Consider the following 21,268-nt stretch of genomic DNA (forward strand, 5'->3'; position numbering starts at 1 on the left):
CTACCTTTGCTAGCCTTCATCTAAATCAGCAATCATGATTTATGTTAAATGCTAATGTTATCGTTACCATTACCTTGTTTTGGGTCCGCTTCATGGACTTAATGCTCTCTGCTCAGATGCTGAAGCATTGCTGTCGTACTGCTGTGATAGGCTGGTTCTGTTTTACAGTGGACAGACTGTACAGAGTTGTTGTTTTCTTCTAGCTTGAAATGATTCCAAACTTTGGACGCTTTACATCTTTTTCTGTGGCCTGTTTCTTCTTTTTCACGAAACAGTGTGCTGTACATAGAAAGATGGATTAAACAAAGTTATTTGGGGGTATTATTAGTGTTTTGACCCTCGAGGCAATGTTCACACCACAAAAATAAAGCTTTTTGAGAATTTCTAAATCACAATCAGTTCCAGGTGTGCTATTCTGCACCTCTGAGGTAGAAATCTACCAAAAGGTGATTCAAATTATATTACTGTGTGCCTATACAGCTGTGACCCTCAGCAACTGAATAAACAAATCTTGTTGTATTTTTGTGAGAGAACATAAGAAATAGGCAGCACACACACACACACACATGCACATAATTTATACACCACATTGCCTAAGGCTGTTTGTTTACATGTTAAATTAACATCCCAAGGGAGCAACAGAGAGGCCACAAATGCTCACAAGCCAACACATGTATCAAACAGGACAATGCAGCTTCTGAGAAAGCTCTTAGAGAAGCCGAATTTTAAATGGCAGAAGTTTCATTGGGAGTTTGTAATTTGTATTGGGAGGTTTAGCCTCTCATGCTGTGGAACAACCTCCAATAATCAGGGCAACCTGGGCCAACCATGACGTTACATGTCAAGTTACATACTAATGATAACAATGATGAATGATATCAATAAGATGAATAAGCAGTATTGCTACAATAAAAATAATTGATTATACAGATTACAACAAAAATTAAATATTATTAATTGTGATTATTATTAATATTAAAATAGTTTTTACTGTACAAGAAAATGCTTTAAACTTTTATAAACCGTATAAAAGATTATGTAAAATATAACCAGTATTTAAAATGTTTTAGGGATATGTTTTGAACACATTTGATGCTTTATATTTGTGTGTGAGTGACAGATAATCACCTCACCTCACAGAAGAGTGGCTTCAGGCACAAAGCTACTTGTCAGTCAGTCAGGATCTCATTAAAACAGGCACGGCCTGGTAGTTCAGCTGCCTTTAACGAGCTGTTTGCCTGATCGCTGTCACCGTGAGCGCAGGCAGCCATCTATCTAACCATCCCAAACGGAACAGCTCACTCAGCTGAAATGAAGCCTGACAGGACCTTTTAGGGCACAGCAAAGTGCAGGCTCGCTGGAAACTCATGCCAGTCACTCTCTCTGACCTTCTACTGGACATAGTCTACAAATGTGATGTTGCTCTGCAGCAAACACAGATACAGATCATGACCTATGACCCTTTGACCTTACAAATTTACATTTATCCCTGATTTATCTGGCCTTATCACTAAAAACTAATAAGCTAAAATAAAACATCTGAGTTTTCTCTGAAACAAGAATTGACATTTATTTTCATAGTTGTCATTTGAAATATATGGAAATAGCATTAACACCCCAAACCCTCCACAGCAGGCATGAATATGAGCATGAAAACAGGACGCTTCTCCCACCAGCAACAGTACTGTACCTTTACCTGATCAACATTAGTCTCCTTAAATTTATAAATAAAGTTCAAACTGCAGGCCATAATCTCTTTTTTTCTCATATGTGACTAAGAGCTGATCTTTTTATAACAGTGTGAACAGCCCAAGTCACGTGGAATCTGATCTTTCTCAATTCGGATTTGGGCCACTTTCATATGTAAATCAAATACAGGTCGGATTTTTTGAAACGCAAACTCAGTCTGGCGTCTGACATCACTGTAGAGCGAGTGTGGTCACAATTCTGCACTAGCAGGAGCCACGATGAACGCAAACACATACTGACCGGCTTTGCATCGAATCCTGCACCCTACTCTGCCTCTTGGCCTCTATAACCCCTTATAACTCTAACTTTAACCAACCCTAACAAACGGAAGCAACGAGTACTAACCAATCAGAGGCACAGTTGTCAAAACTCCAGATCTGGGTAATAAATCGGAATTGAGCATTAAGGCCAGCAGCGTGAACTACAGACTGTGTAACTGCATCTCAGGTTTCTGTGGCAACAGTGATCTTTCATGTAGACAAAATCCTGCTTGAATTGATAAGTAAGAATTCGGTTAGACAGTCTGACAGCATAGAAGGTATGTGTTGCAATTTAATTATCTCCAGCTAACTCCAGTGTTGTATTATCATCATTGCTTTCTTTTCCTTTTTTCTGCTAAGATGTATGCAGGTCATGCTAATAAAGGAACCATTTAATAGGTCATGAACATAATATTGGTGGAAGTAGAAAGAGGGTAGAAGGGGAGAGAGATTGATATAGAAACATCAGAGCTACGGGTGTATAGAATATGTGTGTGAGACAAAGAGAGAGAGAGTATAGATAGATGGATGGTGGAAGGGTTGGGACATATATTTTATTTATCTCTGGTTAAGTGCCAGTGAGAGCTGCGGTAAAACCGCTGGATGAAACATTCAGACCGTCCTCTAACCCCTAGTCTGTTACCTGCAACATGGCAGACCCATGGATGGTTTGATTTTTATTCAGTTAAAATAGATAATTTTCACAACAGTGATTTAGTGCAATACTATCAAATAATTATTCAATATATATAAATAAGAATGTTAACTAATAAAACGTTTCCAGCACTTAGGCTACCTTGATGATTTATTATCATCTTTAATAAAACAGTCTGCACAATAAAAATGTATATATGAATACACATGAAGTCTGTACCAACATATGTACACACCCCTTTTTTATTCCTTCCAATTACTTACTACCAACCTTTATTTCTCTGTCAGGCGGTTGCTGCCCTCTGCTGCCTGTGAATTTAAATTGTGTCCTGATCAAAGCAAATGGTGCCAAGTAACATGTTCCTTTATACCACCAACTTTCACATTAAGGTGTCAAAAATATCTAGTCTTTTTGTGTGAAGACAACACTGATTTGTGTTTGATATTTTACATGTTTTTAAAGACATGTCTCAAGAGAAAAATGTTGAATGTTGATCAGGCACGTAGACAGGATTTTAGATCATTGGTCCAAAGGTTCACCAGAACACCTCTTAAGAAACATGTCTGACTAATAAAAGTGTTATCAAAACAAATATTGGACTGGATTTGTTTGGCAGATACTTAATATTTTAACAACATGCACCCCACAGGAATCCGCTCATACTCAACTAACAACAGTAAAAAACAGGTTTACTGTGTGGCTACTTGATGTTTTAGAAATCAGGTTAATGCCAAAAGTTTCCGCATTTTTCAGCTTTTGTCCCAAGCCACTTGACTGCTTGAAAGATGAGAGAACCAGTCAAAGCCACCAAACAGTCAGTCCTTCGCTGTGTCATCTAAAAATTTGTAGTAATCGGTTCATACTTCAGGTTTACGATGTATCATGTTGACTACCAGACTAACGAATAGAAATAACCTTCATTATAGGTAACATCTGGGGTTAGACATATTCAACATGACATTAAAACACAAGAACCCACACAAAAAGTCATTTTATTGATTTCTACTTCAAACATTCTGTTTATAGTTCAATGTCTATTTTATTGGTTAAAGTCATATTAGCTAAAAGTAGAGCTTTCTGATGATTTTATATACGCCCGGACCTGGTGTGAATGTATATTCACCTCATTGTATTTAATTTATTTAGGTTTGGTTTAACACACAACAGTGTTGAAGAAATATTAGGAGCCACGTTCAGGGGTGATGAAGCAGTCATGTATGCCAGCATACAACATGTGAACACCTCGAATTCACCCCCAAATGCACCAAATCTGAAGGATAACATCTTTTGGTCCCTTTTAGGTTTCCCTCTTAGGTCATCTATAACTGGCCTTATTCTTTAAAACACATCCATAAAAACACCAGCTGCAGCTGGTAAGTAACTTACTCCTAAATTCCTCACTTATAGGCTACTGTCCAGTGGTCTGATGCGCATACATATTTTTTGAAAACACATAAAACATGAAGGGGGTGGCCCCCTTCAACTTCCAAAACATAATTTATTTTCGCATGTTCTGTTTAATATGTACACTGATTTTTTTTGTCACCAAATAGGCTTTTTATGTGACACATAGTGATTCAGGATCAGCTTTTCATCAAAATTGTATATGAATCTTATCTTAGTATCTGTTAATGGTAAGGTTTGGCATCAGAAACAGGTTTACATCGCTCCGCCACAGCTTGGATTTCTCCAATCTGGACACTGTCGTACGTCCCAGACATCAGTGTCTTAGTTGTTTCTCCATTGCTGTAGGTGCGGAGGAGGTGTGCAGTGAAAGGGATGTTTACCTTGTACTTACATCCCACTATATGGGCTCTGCAGTAGTGGTTTGGTGGGACATTTTCGCCTTTTGAACATTTAAATGAGATCTGACCGCTGATCTCAATACTTCGAGATGTGACCATGGGGACTCCTGTGAAGGTCTTCTTAATATCGGCCCTGACGGAAGAGCCAATGTTCGACACAGATCCTTTAGGGAGAGTGCCGGTCCAGGTCAGCCATTTCAGGTTGGCGCTTTCATAATGTAAGTTGGGAGGTTGAGCCTGTCTCTTCTTTCTCAAGATAGATGAAGACGGAAGAAATCAATGTGTTAGCATTGTTCTGTTAGAGAGTAACTAGTCAACAGAATAAAAGTGTCCTCAGTCAGATAAAATTAGCTTGAACATTATTATTATTTTTTTTATCTTCATACCTATTCATGCTGTAAATTATTGTACAGCAGAAAGACTTGCTGAAAGCAGTGAGTAAAGAAACAATATAGAGAATAAACACTTCTGAACTTGATGAAGAAACTCCAAAGAAAGATATTCATAATGCCAGTTTTTTTTTACCATTTGTGTGCTGTGAGCCAGCAGGACCAGGAGAAACAACACTGGCAGCTTCATCTGGAGAAGAAACACAGACCAAAATTATTAGTACCTGTTTATTAAACAATTTTAAAGCCATTTTTGATGTAAGATTGAAATGTACTACATCACACTGGTTAAAGACATTTTTAAGGGGCTTATTGATGTGACAGGGAAAGCTAAGACAGGTCTAGCTTGGAGTCATTAGCTGTTCGCTGACCTTCCAGCTCTTGTTATTTCTCTCAAGTAACAGTCATTAATAGGGAGACGACAGTAGCTCAGGCAACAGGCTAGCAGATATCAGTGTTTTCTGGGAATCTAACAAGAATGTATACAAGAACTGGCTCCACAGATTAATGTACAACTCATGGACTGTAGGAGACTCAATATGATGTGGCCTTGGAGTCTAAACATCAGACAGATTTGTTGTTCTAGATTACCAGTTTGGCATTACTGAATGATACATCAAAATACGTCCTTGATAGGTTTCTTTGTGTTTCTTCAAACATGTGTTCCTGGAAGAAGACTATCTGGCATCTGTTTTTTTTCTGTCTACACTACCGGAATTATACAAGAAGAAGCTCTGTAGCGCTTTTTGTCCGTTGTCGGCTATTGTAGAAACATGACAGCAAAATACGGCGACCTCCATAGAAGGGGGTGCCCGTGGTTATGTAGATAAAATGGCTCATTCTAAGGTAATAAAAACATAATGGTCATTATGTAAGGTCTTTATACACCACTGAAAACATAGTTATGGATCTTATATTGCATTTCTGTCAATAGATCCTCAGAAATATTACACACTGAACCTTTAATGTAGGCTATTGTGTTTTGGCTAAAGATTTTCGTGTAAGATGAATACAATTCAATAAAAACAACAGTTGTATTGTCTATCTGACAAAAGCATTTTTATTGAACACAATGTTGTTTACCAGTGAATGGTGATATGAAATGTTAGTGTAGTTTCTGAATTTAATTATTTAATTATTTAATAACAAAAATTATTAATAATAATAACAGACCAATCGCAGCACTTGTTGGGGAGGTTGATATGACGCCATCAATACAGATTGGCTGTGTACTATCAGACAAATATGTATGAAACCACATCTGAGCAAAAACAACCAAACTAAGACATCATCATTTGTTTAATAAAATTCAGTGGTCAACAGTATCAAGTGCATTGCAAAGATCAACCAACAGTGCGGCACATAGCTGTTTCTTGTCCAGAGAATGTATGATATCATATCAACACAAGGGTAGAGGCTGAGATTGCACTTTGTTATCTTTCACACTAAAGCTGTTTGCACACTGTCCAGACAGGTCCCAACTAACCCCAACATTCTAAGGATCCCCATCAGCACCAGTATAAGTGTTGCCTATTCTCACTGGGGTCCATTCAATTGTATGGTCATAATGAAACATTGATTATAAAATAACATTTTCACTGGAAGGAGCTGAAAATAAATTGCACACCATTTTAATTCTACTTTATTGTCCAATGTATTTTTGTGTTTAAACACAAACAACAGTAGCCTAATCTGCTCACCTTGCTTTTCCCGTGAGACACACATTTCTGCTTTGACTTTATTTGTCAGCAGTTTTATTTAAAATAACTCACGTTTGGTTTTTCACCCCCAATTATGTTTCACAGCTGCAGATGAGCCGCGTGTGGAGGAGGCTTGTTGTTAATTACCGATAGAGACCATCGTGGTATGAATGACATCGTCACCAACAGCTGTGTTCACAGTTGCTTTGCCTGCTCCCTGCTTTAAATATCCACAGCATCTCTTTCTGTGTGTTTCTCTGCAGATGATTTTTATTAATGACTCAGCATCATCTGTATTAAAGACCAAAGAATCAGTTTATCCAATGTTTAACGTGCATAAAACAGCCCTGCCAGCGTGCTTAACATTACTGGAGTTCCACAACTACTGAAGGATTTGAACTGGTTTTCTCCCACCGGACTCCTGTGATGGAAGCAGGCAGTGGACTAAACCACTATCGGGCAATGTTTCTAAACTTAAAAAGCACTTTTATTGCCCTATTTGCGTTTGTATTGTTTTACTATTTACACAATTATTCTATCATTATATTATTTAATGGTTTTTAAGGGGGGGGCAGCCATCAGATGGGGGGGACCTGACCCCCCCGTGATTTCCTCCCATGCCACCATGCTGAGTTTTTGCAACCAGCGGCACCGGATGTGACCTAATTAGACTTTTTAAGACCTTGCGGACACCCTGGACATAGAGCCCTGTAACCTGACACAGCGGTTTTTAATAGAAAATGGACAAAACACCACCAAAACGAGACGTATATGACATTACCCACACAGTTCACTGATCACTCCGTTAAGTTAGCTAGAATAAATATACAAAGTCTAGTAAGATATTCAAAATAAAACTAGTGTTTAACATTGTGAAACATCACAATTTGGTTAGGTTTAGGTACGAAAAGTACTTAGGGGTACAGGAAAAGAATAAAGGGTGCCATGTGAGTTGCTACCAGACGCTGAAGGACATGACAAAGCGTAGGTATATGACCCCTTGTGAATGAGAACATGCTGGTTAGATTGTTGCAAAATCAGCATTTAACAAGTTGGCTCTTTATTGGTCCAATAAATGGACAGAGCTGTACTTTGTTTATATTAGAGCCTTATCATTATGTTTTCTTTAGGAGGTTAATAATTCCTCAAGTTTATTTTACCTGGCATTAATTTATGAAAGGAAGGCTTTGTGTTCTGTTTCAGAATTACATAACAATTTTTACCTTCAGATTGTATCATTTGAAATGCAATTTAAAAGGGCATGAGAAAAGAAAGACAGGAAGCAGGTGGAAACGCCCAGCCTGAAAACTGGTAACTTGCTATCAAAACATAGTTGATACAATGTGTAAATCACAAAGAGGAAATGTTCAGCTGTTTTATTGCTAAAAAGTATGGAAGCCCTAAGTGGCCATCCATTCAAATATTTTTTTACTCCCTTTTCCTGTGATAACAGGATAATTTTCTCGTGATCTCGAGATAACAAACCATAGCGGCTGAGTTTACTTTCTATTGTAATAGTCATTGTAACACCTCTGTGAGAAGCATCAGGGTTCAGGCTGGCAACCTCTTCCTCTAGTGAAGAGGAAACTGATATGTAGCTAGTGGCGGAAACTTGTTTCCATGAGATGAGATGAGATCTGTCTCTCTCTCTTTCTCTCAGGCCTGTTGCCATGAATGTTTAGGTTGCAATGTTGCCAGAGCACAAATTCACATATAAACAATAAAAAACATATAATTAAAAACAATGAAATGACATTAGACAAACACAATATAGTCCTATGTTACATTCAAAATATGTCTTGCTTTTTGACAAGCAGTAGAATTTTTCAAAGAAACAATTATTAAAATAACAAACAATATTAATGATAATAATGTGATAATTAAGTTACTTTATACAAACAACATTGGTTCTTGTTGCGTGAGGAAATACATTTTTAGTAAGTAGGAGAGATTCTGTGTGTCTGATTTAGCTCGCTCGCGCACACACATCACACTCTTCTTTTACTACTCTAGAATGAAAAAAAAAAAAAGTTATAAATTTTAACAAATTGTTGCTAGCACCTGCACTCAGGCCTGATGAAATAAAAGACTAGACACATGAATACAACAGGCCTTTGTAAGTGGACTGCAACTCTGAAGGCTTTGTAGGTCACCATGTGGGACATGCGCGACCTTTACAACGATAAAGTCATTTCTTGTGCTTGAAACGGTTTTGTTTATCTTCTAGTTTTCACGGTGTTCCATGATACTTCAGAGAAGAATAAATGTGAATGTGGACATCAGTAAGAAGCGTGGACTCTTTTTATGACCAGTGTAGCTATAGTGTCACATTTCAGTCTTATTTAGAAGTGCTGTAAGGTAGAATACACTATTGTTTTAATCCTGAATATGTGTGAAGATGAAAGTGGAGGTGTATCAACCAATGCAGTGTAGAGTTTGGGAAGTCTGCTCCCGGGACCAACTCGGAAACACATGTATTTAATGTATTTGTATAAGCCTTACGTGTGGCGTGGTGGTACAGTGGTTAGCGCTGTCACCTCCCAGCACAAAAGTCGTGGGTTCAAACCCCGGTTGCCTTTCTTTGTGGAGTTTGCATGTTCTCCTTGTGTGGGTTCTCTCCAGGTGCTCTGGCTTCCTCCCACTGTCCTAAGACATGCGGACTAGATTAATCTGTGACCCTAAATTGTCCTTGGGTGTGATTGGTTCTTTGTTGATGTGTGGCCCTGTGATGAACTGGTGACCTGTCCAGGGTGTACCCCGCCTTTCGCTCAATGTCAGCTGGGATTGGCTCCAGCCCCCCGGGACCCTGTACGCAGGGTAAGCGGTTGACGATGGATGGATTATTTGTTTGAAATTATTACTAAATAAATGTGGTAGATAAAAGCCCTCAGACCGGGCCAGAGGCCTTTGGACCTTCACTCTCACACTCAGTTGTCTTGAATATAACTGCAACCTAGACTTAAATGAATTGTAGTTCTTTCAATATAAATTATGTTCTTTTCAATGAGACACAGATTCCAGTTAAGTTCAAATTAACTCAAGTTTAGCATAAAATTGATCACTAATTTGTAACACCTGTCCGAGTAAATGCTAGTCAGAAGACTGTGTTTCTTACGAAGGCTGTTTCTCAAAACCTCAAAAAATAAATGCTTTGGAGTAATAATAATAATAATAATAATAATAATCTTTATTTGTAGATCACTTTTCAAAAACAAGTTATAAAGTGCTTTAACAAGTGTAAAGACAATAATACCCAAAAGACAACAATACAAAAACCATACAAGATAAATGAATGTTAATGAATTAATTTAGTTAACACAAGACAAACCGAATTCTTTCTACATGTAAAAAGTTTCCCACTGCATACATTATAGTGGTGTATTACCGCATTTGAAATCAAAAGCACCTCTGCTAACATCAGAAGAAATTATTTATTATATTTATAAATTCAATTGCTCACCCTTTAGAAACACTGTTAACTGATATATTTCTACATGATCATGTTTTTTTCCACATCAGAAATCATAATGTGTTAATTCGATTTAAATAAATATCATAACCTGATAACCAAAAGCAGTTTTACTTTACACTTAAACATAGTCTTTACTTAATTAGAACTGAGTTTCACTTAAGCATAGTGTCACGCTGTCTTTAATTCAGTAATCTGAAGTGTGTAATATGTTGTGTTTATACTGCGGGTTTTTAAAATAAAAAAGTGATAATGTCAGTGTCCATCCTTAAGAAATAGCTGGGATTAAAGAGCAATTATCTGATAGAAACAAATAAAATAAAAACTTACATCTTGCATGCAAATGTATTTTACAACCCTGTTGTAATATGATGGTTAAATTTTACCTCGGACCTTGTGTAATTATACCCTTCTTGCATAACTGATGAAACTGGAGCAGTATATAAAGTTGGTGGTGAAAGGAGGTGTACAGAGTTGTTTGTGACTGCAATGGTAAGTTCTTTTAATTGGATTTCACTGTCAATTTAAATTTGTTAAGTTTGACATGTTAAGCTATACCATACACAAATGTCAGACTATACTGTAAACTGTAAACATTTTGTAAATCGTTTTTTTTTTCTAAAGAAGCATCATGGAAGTATCACAAAGGTGAAATGATCAGTTGGTCAATTTAAAGGTTTTTAGGGGTTATGTTTATTAACCTATTTGAAACTTTTCTAATTTTACTTTTTTGACTTTTTCAAAGTTCTGATAAACCTTTAATTTTGACTCAGTTTTTTTTACTATATTATATCTCAAAAATACTCAAAAGTTGGTTATTGACCATTAACAACGTTGTTCTGTGTATTAGATGAAGCTCTCTGTGTTGTTGCTGCCGGCCCTGCTGGCTCTGTCCTCAGCCAGTCTGCAGGACATCGTGAAGAAGAGCTCAGAGATCAGAAAAGGTAACTGAAACTGATTTCATTACCATTGCATCTGTTCCTTCACCAGGTGCATACAGGTATATATGTTGCTTGTTTTTCCATTTGCATTAAAATCTGACTCTTCCTTTTCTAGAACTTCCCTATAGCAAACCTGCATAGGACACACATCCATATTCTACTTTTGTTCTCATGATGTACATTGACACTGTCAATTCTTTACTAAAGGTGTACACAAAAACTTCATAGTTATACGTTTAACTGGAGACACCATTACAATCCACCATCCATCATTAGATATAAAAGAAAATGTTTCATCACACCACAAATGCTTATTGAACTTCATTTAGTTTCATAGAACAATTAATTCAATTAAAGCCGGATTTAAATCTAAATCGTGTCCAAATCCAGATAAAATCAGATCTGAGTTGATAAAAATGTTGATAATGCGCTCAGAACTGGGTGCTTAATGAGCAGGTGGTGCAGTGAGGGCCTTTCGACTTTTGTAGGACTTAGGCTACATACAGGTCACCCGACATTAATGTTTGAGGTTGTTACGGCTGTATACAGGCTGAAAGGAATACGTGCAGCCATTATTCTGGGGTGAAAAAAGTACTTCCACCTCCTCTGTTCTCCTCTTTTTGGGTTGTATTTACAGGTAATATTCTACTGAAAGAACAATAATTGAACATTAATCATTGATACAGTAAGTCAGTAAAGCAGTGCTCTTTGAGGTAAAGGTACAATACTATACTTTCTATATTTACTACAGCATTTCTGAGTTTCCTATATATGTAGATAGATAGATAGATAGATAGATAGATAGATAGATAGATAGATACATATATATCCATTGTTGTCTTGTGTTGTTTTTGTTCTTGTGAGAGTTTCTGTGTGTCTGATTTAGCTCACTCTTCTTTTGATACTCTAGAAAAAATCACTACTATTGCCACGTTGCTGTAGCTTAGCTACATTTTACTGGGGGGTAGCTCGTGTGTAGTGAAGCTTCATTATTTGTCTTGTGTTGTTTTTAACATTGTGTTGTGGTGAAGCCAAAGACAACAGGAACATTTTGGAGCAATGCAGTAGATAACATCAAGAAATAATTCATGTTATCAATGAGGCGAGAATGCATTACAGGAGTTCCTTATAAATGGTTTAGGTTGTTAGTAGTTCACCTGCAATCTTTGGGTTTTAAAGGCTCAATTAACTCAAATTACAAACATTTCTTCACTTAAATAGGTTTGATGCTTGTGATTGAATGACTTTGTCCATTTCCTATTTTCAAGTAAACATTTTGCTTCATTCACCTGATTCATGTTTTTCCCTGCTTAGCGTTTCATATATTTGATATGATTGTTCTTTTCCCTTTCTTTTAACACAATTCTATTTCTGAACCCAGATCTAGGGAACAGCAATCCTCAAATCCCCACCAATGGATCATTGTTGGCTCCTTTGGCTCCTGCTGAAGTTGAGAACATGCTGGGTCAGTCTTCCTCCGTCATGTTTGGTGGTTCCAACTTGTTTTGGCAAACCTTTTCTGGCTCTGTCCCCAACGGAGCAATTTCAATCTACAACAGTGGACGCACCGACTACGTTTGCAAATATGAGTGCTCGTCCGGCTTCTACACCCCCAGCATGGGTCCTTACTGCTACTATCCTAATAATGGGCAAGAGAATAGGAACACCCGATTTCAGGTCCTGGTGAACAGAAACAACTATGAGTCAATGCAATGGAAGCCTGGCTCCTACGGTTCAGTGCCTCGGAATTCAGTCGGGACCTGCGACCGTACATACGTTGGGAGGAACGAGTATGGTCTTGGGAAGGTGTATGTTCCACACGAGGCCTTCTACCTTCCCAGAGATGGTAAAGAGTATCGGTACAATACCTACCATGTCCTGACCTTTGAGTAAAATTAGTGGTATCAACTGAGAAAACATTGTAATCAAGTAAATCACAATAATAGGCTGAGATTAATCACAAGTTTAAAATACTAGTTTGGGGGTTGATAAAACAAATGCATGTGTGGACTAAAGAAATGCTTGACACACTAGTTAGAGGGATCAGAGTTTTTTCCCGTTATTATAACATCTTAGCTAAATTTTGATGATTTAGGATAGATTAGAATTAGGATCTCTTAATTTGCTGAGTAAAAAAGTCTCAAGGAGTGAATTAATTAAGTAAGCAAATCCGCACTGGATTTAAGGGAAGAATTAATTGGTTACCAGATTAATCCCAAGCCTGCGTTAACTTTGACCGCCCTATCAAAAATATATACAGTGAGAAAAATGTCTGATGGGGTTGAAATCATTGAGCATCCTCCTGAGACCAAGCGCAAGTCCATCATCCCCAACTATGAGTGCAGCCCCTTTGTGAAAACAATTACTGTCAGAAATGTATCAGGTGGAGAAAAGATTTGACACCAGCACTGCCATCATGTCCGGTGTCAATGCTAAAACCCCATTCATCGGCTCCGCAGGCATTGCACTCAGTACTGAGACAACAAAGCAAGTCTCCCGTAGAGCCGCTCCGGTGGAGTCGAAAACCGATTCTGTCTCTGTGGAGCAAACTGTCCCACCAAACCACTCCTGTGGTGTCAGTATAGTGGGAATTAAATAAAGGCAACCATCCCCTACACAGCACGCTTCAGCTGCACCTACAACAGTAACATGCCACAGAGTGTAGAAATCAAGTCTAGTTTATTGTCATTCTGCCGCATGTAAGTATACAGCTGAATGAAATGTAATTTTGTATGTGCAAGGTAGGTTTTAGTAGTGGTTGCATTCATAACAAAACATGACTCATATCTCTAATTTATCTATGTATTTTTGCTGACTGATCAGTATATAGGTGTTAAATGCACTCACCAGAAAAAGAAAAGGAATACAACCTTTTAGTGTGAAACATTAAAACAAAGTGCTATCTCTGCTTCTACCCTTGTCTTAAATGATCTACATTCTCTGGACAAGAAACAGCAATGTGCCACACTGTTGGTTGACCATTGCAATGCAGGCTGCAAGGACAGCAGATTGTGCTGGGGTGAGGATGGAGCTGGAGGAGGGAGTCAGTCAACATATTTAGTAGGCTTTTTTCAGGCAGAAGAGAAGAACTACTGACCACCAGGTATAAGCAGAGCAGAAGGACTAAAGCTTCTGAATGCAGAATCCAAAGCTGGGCTTTATGAGGAGCACAAGGAGGCTACAAACAAGGTCAACAGTGTTTGTTGCAGTAGGAAGCAGACTCTTCAAACTGTTTTACATTGACTGATATATCCTGTCTCGCTCCTCCTCTTGTGGGTGTTAGGGTAAGACCCACCTCCACACATATTTAATAATTAAACAACAGTGTATTCTACCCTAAAACACTTATAAAGTAATAAGACTGAAATGTGACACTGATCAATGAGACATCATTTTGATAGTAGCAAAACATTGTATATGCATAAAACAACCACACAGTTGATTAACATCAACACAATCATTCCAAGTTCGTGTGCTGTGCCAGATGATGACCTTCACAGCCTTCAGAGTTGCACTCCACTTGCAAAGGCCCATTGTATTCATGTGTGTAGTCTTGTATTTTATCAGGCCTGAGTGCAGGTGCTAGCAACAATTTGGTAAAATTCATAAAGGCCCCATTGTCCCTCAAGTGAATATGCAGTTAATTCTAAATTATGGCCTTTGCCTGGTTGTGTTTTTTTTAAGTCGTTGTGTTCTTACAAAAATGTGAAGGCTGCAGCCTAAGAGTAACAGGCTGAGCAAAAAGACTGCACCCTAAAAGTTCAGTGTACTTGACCAAATAACATCTGAAACATTATCATCTTAAATATCTTAAACATTACCTAATATTTAGTAGTTATTAAGCTAGGCATATGGAATTATTCAAACATCATGGCTAAATGCTAAATAAATATCCTCAATACTCCCATCTTTGTGGCTAATAAACCACACATGAAACACTTCTCTACACTGCGTACATTTCCCCGGAAACATCTTTTTCCTCGAATTGGCTGGAAGGAAAAGTAAAACCGTAAGTATACCTGTCTCCCTCAGCCGACATATGGATCTAGTGACAGAAATGCAATATAACATCCATAACTATGTTTTCAGTGGTGTGTAAAGACCTTACATAATAAACCATTATGTTTTTATTACCTTACAATGAGCTATTTATATCTACATAACTGCGGGCAACCCTTTCCATGTCCACGTTGCGTCGTCATGTTTCTACAGTAGCTTAAAAAGGACATACAGCGCTACAGATCAGTGTTTCATCACTATGTTCTTCTCGTTCTACTTCTAGTAGAATTCAGGCAGTGCAGACACTTATCACTATGTTGAATACGTACGTTAGAAGAAGTAGTAATAATATACTGCAGGGGTCAGCAAATAAGTTTTGCATTGGAGCAATATTTTCAACCATTAGATGGTGGATGAGAATATCCATCCATCCATCCATCTTCATCCGCTTATCCGATATCGGGTCGCGGGGGGATGAGAATATAAGTCATAATATTGCACTACATCAACATGGACAACAGGACTTGGGTTGAGTGCTTGATCCCACCTTGGGACAACTTTTTTTTTCTCGAGGGTCAATAACCACAGAGAGAATTAATGTGTTTCCCCTGTCAATGTTTGTATAAACTTTATTTAATGTGTGGTTTATAATGGACTGTAATGCAGAAACAGTGACAATGTTTCACATTCTTGGCTTACATTTCCCATGTTAATCTGTCAGTGTCATATTAATATAAATATGACCTCATCTCTGCCCAGACAGTTTAACAAGGTTCTTACCTGGTAGCGATGGTTATGCATCAGTGGGAATTGTCCTTCAAAACTTTAAATCGGATTCTGACAAAGCTGGGGAACCACTACACAAAACAACAGTTTAATTTTTCTGGGTTTCTCTTGAAACAAAGAAGAAAAATGCTCTACTTGGTGGTCAGTTTCTCATTTGTTTATGCAAAGTAGCCTACTAACTTCTAAGTAATAATAACAGTGCATGCAGAGTTAAACATTTCTAAAGTTTGCTGTAGTAATGCCTCAACCTTTATTTAATGTCCCGCCTACTTCAGGCTGTGATTGGTTGGTTCGCGAAAAGTGACTTTGACAATCAACTGTGGACATGGCTGCATGAAAGAAAGGCTCCCAATCTCCCTGCTGAGATTAGTGGGCAGGAGAGAACAAGAACAGGTGAGCGTCACGTAGTGCCCTAGAAAACCTGATCTGGAGAGGGCAGAGGAGAGTCCCGGTACGTGAATATCGGCACACTTCAAGCACAAACAGCTTGTATATTGTCAGAAATAACAGATTTTGGCACTGGTGATTTTCCTTTGGGACTCGCTAAAAGGGGGTGCCAAAATTTTCTATATGCAGGAAAACCCTGACATTCTGATAGGCTGTCATATCATCTTCCCATGTGGCTCACTTGTAAATTGGATCAATCAGCAGCCAAAAACATCAAGTGATGGACAGAATATTTGACAAACATCAAAACACTGATTATTTATTGGCTTATTATAGGCCCCTTGTCTTGATAGGCCCTGGGGCTTAAGCCCCAGTAAGCCTGTGCATTAAAGCGGGCTTGGTCATGACAGGCAGATTCTTCACCGGTAGCAAGAGGAAAAACGCCAAGTCGACCTTAAATGGGATGAGAAACCGGGTTACAGCAGTTATCCTTTTCTTAATTTAAGCTCAGGAGTTCAGACTTCTTCTGCAGCATGCACGTGCAGAGGGGGGTCCTATGGATGCTTGAGCACCTGCCCTTTTGCCCTTTGATGCCCAAAGTGCCCTTTTGTCAATGACAATTTAATTAATTAATTAATTTTTAAATTTGTAAAGGTCCTTTTGTGAAGGCCTACCGAATCAAACTATTAGTAAAAATAATTTTGCAGTAAATAAAATGACCCACATTATGACCTTTCTTCTGATGACCTGATCCGTGACGAGCCCTCCCGTTCACACACCGTTAGTGATTCAGCAGCTCTGCCTACAGGACACCTGCGATCCCGCCGGTAAGAGAGGTTTGCCTCAACGTGCTTGTTGTGGGTTGTTGGATGTATTTTACAAGAAAGATGCAAAGAGGGCAGCACAGTAGTTGTATATTGCTGCGTGTCGCCAGTAGAAGTAACTTTAGCTGCCGACTAACACTGTGCCCACAGCTAACGTTGCTTCTACACACAGATTAAAAAAAAGTTGCTCTGTTCACTTTGTTCTTGCTGTGAGGGAGAAAAGTTTCACGGGCGTTGTGAGGGCTGGTATTTTTTATATAATTTGACTAAAAACCTTTCACTTCAACTAGGATTATTACAGTAACTTAATTAAAAACGTAGTGTGCCTAAAATAATTATAACAACTTTGGTAAAACAGGTTAATTACTTATTACCCCTGAATTATAGCCTACTTATCAGCCCTTTTTCAAACGATCATTTAAATCAGAACAGTATTTGAATAGATAGCAAACCTATTATATGAACTAAATAATTGGAAGTACATGTAATAATGTCAGTGTCAATATAAAATAAATAATATTCCTGACATTGAAGAAGAAATGGCCCCAGTAGATTTCAGAAAAAGGTATGAAATGTTAATGTGAAAGTTAAATGCTGCTCTGTCATGGTTATTATGGGCCAACAGAATGAACACACACACATCTTTTCAGATTAATGATTATACATATAGTCAATCAAAATCCAATATATATCTCAGATTCACAATGCAATATATAAAATCATTATCACAATATTGCCTACACACACACACACACACACACACACACACACCTGTCTATAGACTCTTACCCCTGCCTTGGCTAACCTAGTTTCCTTCCCAGATTATTTCCCACACTTTTTTGAACCGGGTATCTTATTTCCTCTACCTGCAGATCTCTGTTTGCAGCAGTCTCTGTGAGCGTCTCCCTCTTATTTTCTCGTAGCAGTCAGCCTTGGCAGCGGCTGCAGCTACAGCAGTTCAGTCATAGTGAGCCGGTCCCAAATACTGTCAGCAATCTTTACATCTTGTCATGGTCACATATTTGTTTCATCAGCTTATATATCTTCTATGTTTGTTATAATATCTCTAGTCACAGATCACCTCCAGTAGTATCAGCAGCAACCAAAACAGCAGCAGCAACATCCCCAGCAACCCCTCAACAGCCACTGTTCCCCGTAAGATATGTCAGCCCACCGTGTTTTAAAGCTAGATTTGGGTATTCCCTGTGTTTCTTTTTCAAAACTGTGTCAAAGCATTTGTTGATGTATCGATATAGAAGCATCTGTATACGCATATAATCAAGGATTACACAGCCCTATTTAAATCCTTGTTCCATGTGCCCCTTTTATACTTTGAGCACCTGCCCTTCCAGAGGTCTCTGCACGGCCCTGTTCTGCAGGTAGAACTTTTGTTGCGTTGTGAACAAAAAAATCTGACACCGTCAGCTTAACAGAGTAAAGTGATTTGAACAGTAAAGTTACTAAAACACAAACAGAGCTGCAGTAACACTTTCACAACCTAAAACCTCCAGAGTGTGGCAGCATTTCACTCTTCACACAGCCAGAAAGGTCGTGAACTGCAGCAAAGTTGAGCTCTCCTGGAAGCACCGGAGCATCTGAAGAGGAGGCGCGTAATGTCGTGTCTCTGTGGGTGATGAAGACTCGTCTCGGTAAGCTAGTTAGCGAGCTAGCTTCACGTTAAAGCCGTGTTACTTCATGTTATGAGCTGAAACGTTTTCTATACAGTTGGTCAATTTGATTGATTGTTAAAGTAATGGTGGCCGCGTTCACTTTCCAGATGTGCCCTGACTTTACAATCATAAACGATGCATCACTCATGGCAAGTGGCGTGAAAGCTGCTCCGTCACTAAACAGCAGATCAGCTGCTTATCAGGACGTAATTTAACTTGAACTTTCTGTTGCTGCAGCAGAAACGTTCATTAAAAGATGCATTTTTGAAAGCAGTATTTATTTTATTGTCTTGACTGTTAATTAGCACATGCCTAAAACAATTTCAGGTTTAATTTAAAGGCTAATAGCTAAATGAGAGGTATTGTGTCATTTTGCGATTCATAATCCGAATAGTTGATTATTCGTTTCAATAATCGATAGATTAATCAACTATCAAAATAGTCGTTAGTTGCAGCCCTGTCACTTATACTGTATTTCTTTTCTGTTTTAGTTGAGTGCATGTAATACCTAAATAGTACAGCCAGCAGAAATTTGGTGGCTTATGTTTTTAAATAAACTCAATTAGACATAATTTATGTTTTGCTCTAACCGCAACCACTACTAAAACTTACTCTGAAAACTAGCCAATTACACCGAGTATAGTGCATTTATAAATTTTACACTCTGGGGCACATTACTAGGTCCTGCATATGTTACACTTGTTGCCGAAGAATCACTTGCTGTATCTCTAAGTTGTTTCATACTACAACCATGTTCTTGCTCCTGGCAGGATGTTCCCACATGTTTATTGAATATTTGTGTGATTGTAACAGAGATGTTGCTGTTAGTTAGCATGTAGGTTCATATTTTCATGAATTTGTTTTGGTTAAAATATATTAAGACATTTTAAAGAACAAAGCAGGTTTATGTGGAGCTCTTTATTAGAATTTCACTATTTAACATTTAATATGTCAGATATCTTAAAACGCCTTTTACATTTTCCTTTCAGGAGCAAGGCTTAGCATTGGGTACAGGTTCACAGCGATCCACAACAGACCGGACTTCTCCAACATCGACACCACTGTACGTCCCAGTGATGGATGTCCATCTGGTCGCCCCATTTCTGTAAGTGCGTCCGAGGCGGGCTGTGAAGGGGATGTTTGCCTTGTACTTAAATCCAACCATACTGACGCCACAGAAGTGGTTTGGTGGGACAGTTTGCTCCACAGAGACAGAATAGGTTTTCGACACCACCACGGTGTTTCCACGGGATAATTGCTTTGTTGTCTCAGTACTGAGTTGAATGCCCGCTGAGCCGATGAATGGGATTTCAGCAGTGATGCTACCACTGACACCAGAAGTGATGGCAGTGCTGGTGTCCCACCTTTTCTCCACCTGATACATTTCTGAGAGGGCAAGTGATTTCACAACAGGGCTGCATTCATTGTTGGTGATGAAGGACTTACGTATGGTCTGAGGAGGCTGCGCAATGATTTTAACTCCATCAGTCTTGTACTGGACATCATAAATTTTCTCGCTGGATATGCCTTTTTCAAAGGTCAGGACCTGGTAGTTCTTGTACCAATACTCTTTACCTTTCCAGGGAAGAAAGAACGCCTTATGTTTAACGTGCACCTTCCCAAGACCATACTTGTTCTTTCCAACATATATGTCACCATTGTAGCAGGTCTGGACTGAATTCTGTGGCACTGAACCCCAAGAGCCATCCTTCCATTCCAGTAACTCATAGTTGTCTTTGTTCACCAGGATCTCAAATGGGTAACCAAGATACTCTCGCCCTGAAAGCGTGTAGTGGCAGCGACCACCCTTGCTGGAGCTGTAGAAGCCGGATGAGCACCCATATTTGCAAATGTAGTCTCTGCGTCCTCCAGCATTGGTGTTGTAGATTGAAACGGCTCCATTGGGGAGAGAGCCATATGAAGTCTGCCACTGAAGATTGGAGACACCAAACATGAAGGAGGAAGATCGACCCAGCCTCTTTTCAAATTCAGCAGAAGTCAGAAGAGCCAATCCTGATCCGTTGGCAGTGATTTGAGGAATCCTGTTCCCTAGATCTGGGTCCAGCAAGGGAACTGTATGAAAAGAAAGGAGAAAGAAAAGAACAATCATCAAATTTAGTTATGAAACGCTAAACAGGGAACAACAAGAATCAGGTGAATGAAGCAAAGTATGTAACTTAAAATAGAAGTAGTGATTAAATCACAAGCTTCAAATGTATTTAAATCAAACTAAAACTAAATGTATTGACAGATAGCATTGGGGGTAAAGTGCGAAAAAGACATTTTCTAATTTGAATTAACTGACCCTTTAAAAACCAAAGATTATGGCTGAACTACTTACAACCTAAACCATACAGTCACAACTCCTAGACTTTTCTGTTAGACTAGGGTTTACAAAGAATGGTGTGAAAAGGGAAAAACATCCAGTATGCGGCAGTCCTGTGGGCGAAAATGCCTTGTTGATGCTAGAGGTCAGAGGAGAATGGGCCGACTGATTCAAGCTGATAGAAGAGCAACTTTGACTGAAATAACCACTCGTTACAACCGAGGTATGCAGCAAAGCATTTGTGAAGCCACAACACGCACAACCTTGAGGCGGATGGGCTACAACAGCAGAAGACCCCACCGGGTACC

The 21,268-nt window shown here is 38.7% G+C and overlaps 1 protein-coding gene and 1 pseudogene across 1 annotated transcript in view; one reads left to right on the forward strand and one right to left on the reverse strand.

The window, feature by feature from the left end:
• Positions 1–4,566: 4,566 nt before the first annotated feature.
• LOC123959799 lies at positions 4,567–13,671 on the forward strand (annotated as a pseudogene).
• A 5,938-nt stretch (positions 13,672–19,609) lies between these two features.
• The window catches only part of LOC123960721 (natterin-3-like), a 37,670-nt gene continuing 36,011 nt past the window's right edge, over positions 19,610–21,268 (reverse strand). The window contains exon 2 of the mRNA XM_046035644.1: positions 19,610–20,707. Coding sequence (XP_045891600.1) covers positions 19,620–20,588 — 969 coding nt within the window. The 5' untranslated portion in view covers positions 20,589–20,707 and the 3' untranslated portion in view covers positions 19,610–19,619. The remainder of the gene's footprint in view (positions 20,708–21,268) is intronic.

The sequence above is a fragment of the Micropterus dolomieu genome, linkage group LG21 (genome assembly GCF_021292245.1).
Source record: "Micropterus dolomieu isolate WLL.071019.BEF.003 ecotype Adirondacks linkage group LG21, ASM2129224v1, whole genome shotgun sequence".
NCBI lineage: Eukaryota > Metazoa > Chordata > Actinopteri > Centrarchiformes > Centrarchidae > Micropterus > Micropterus dolomieu.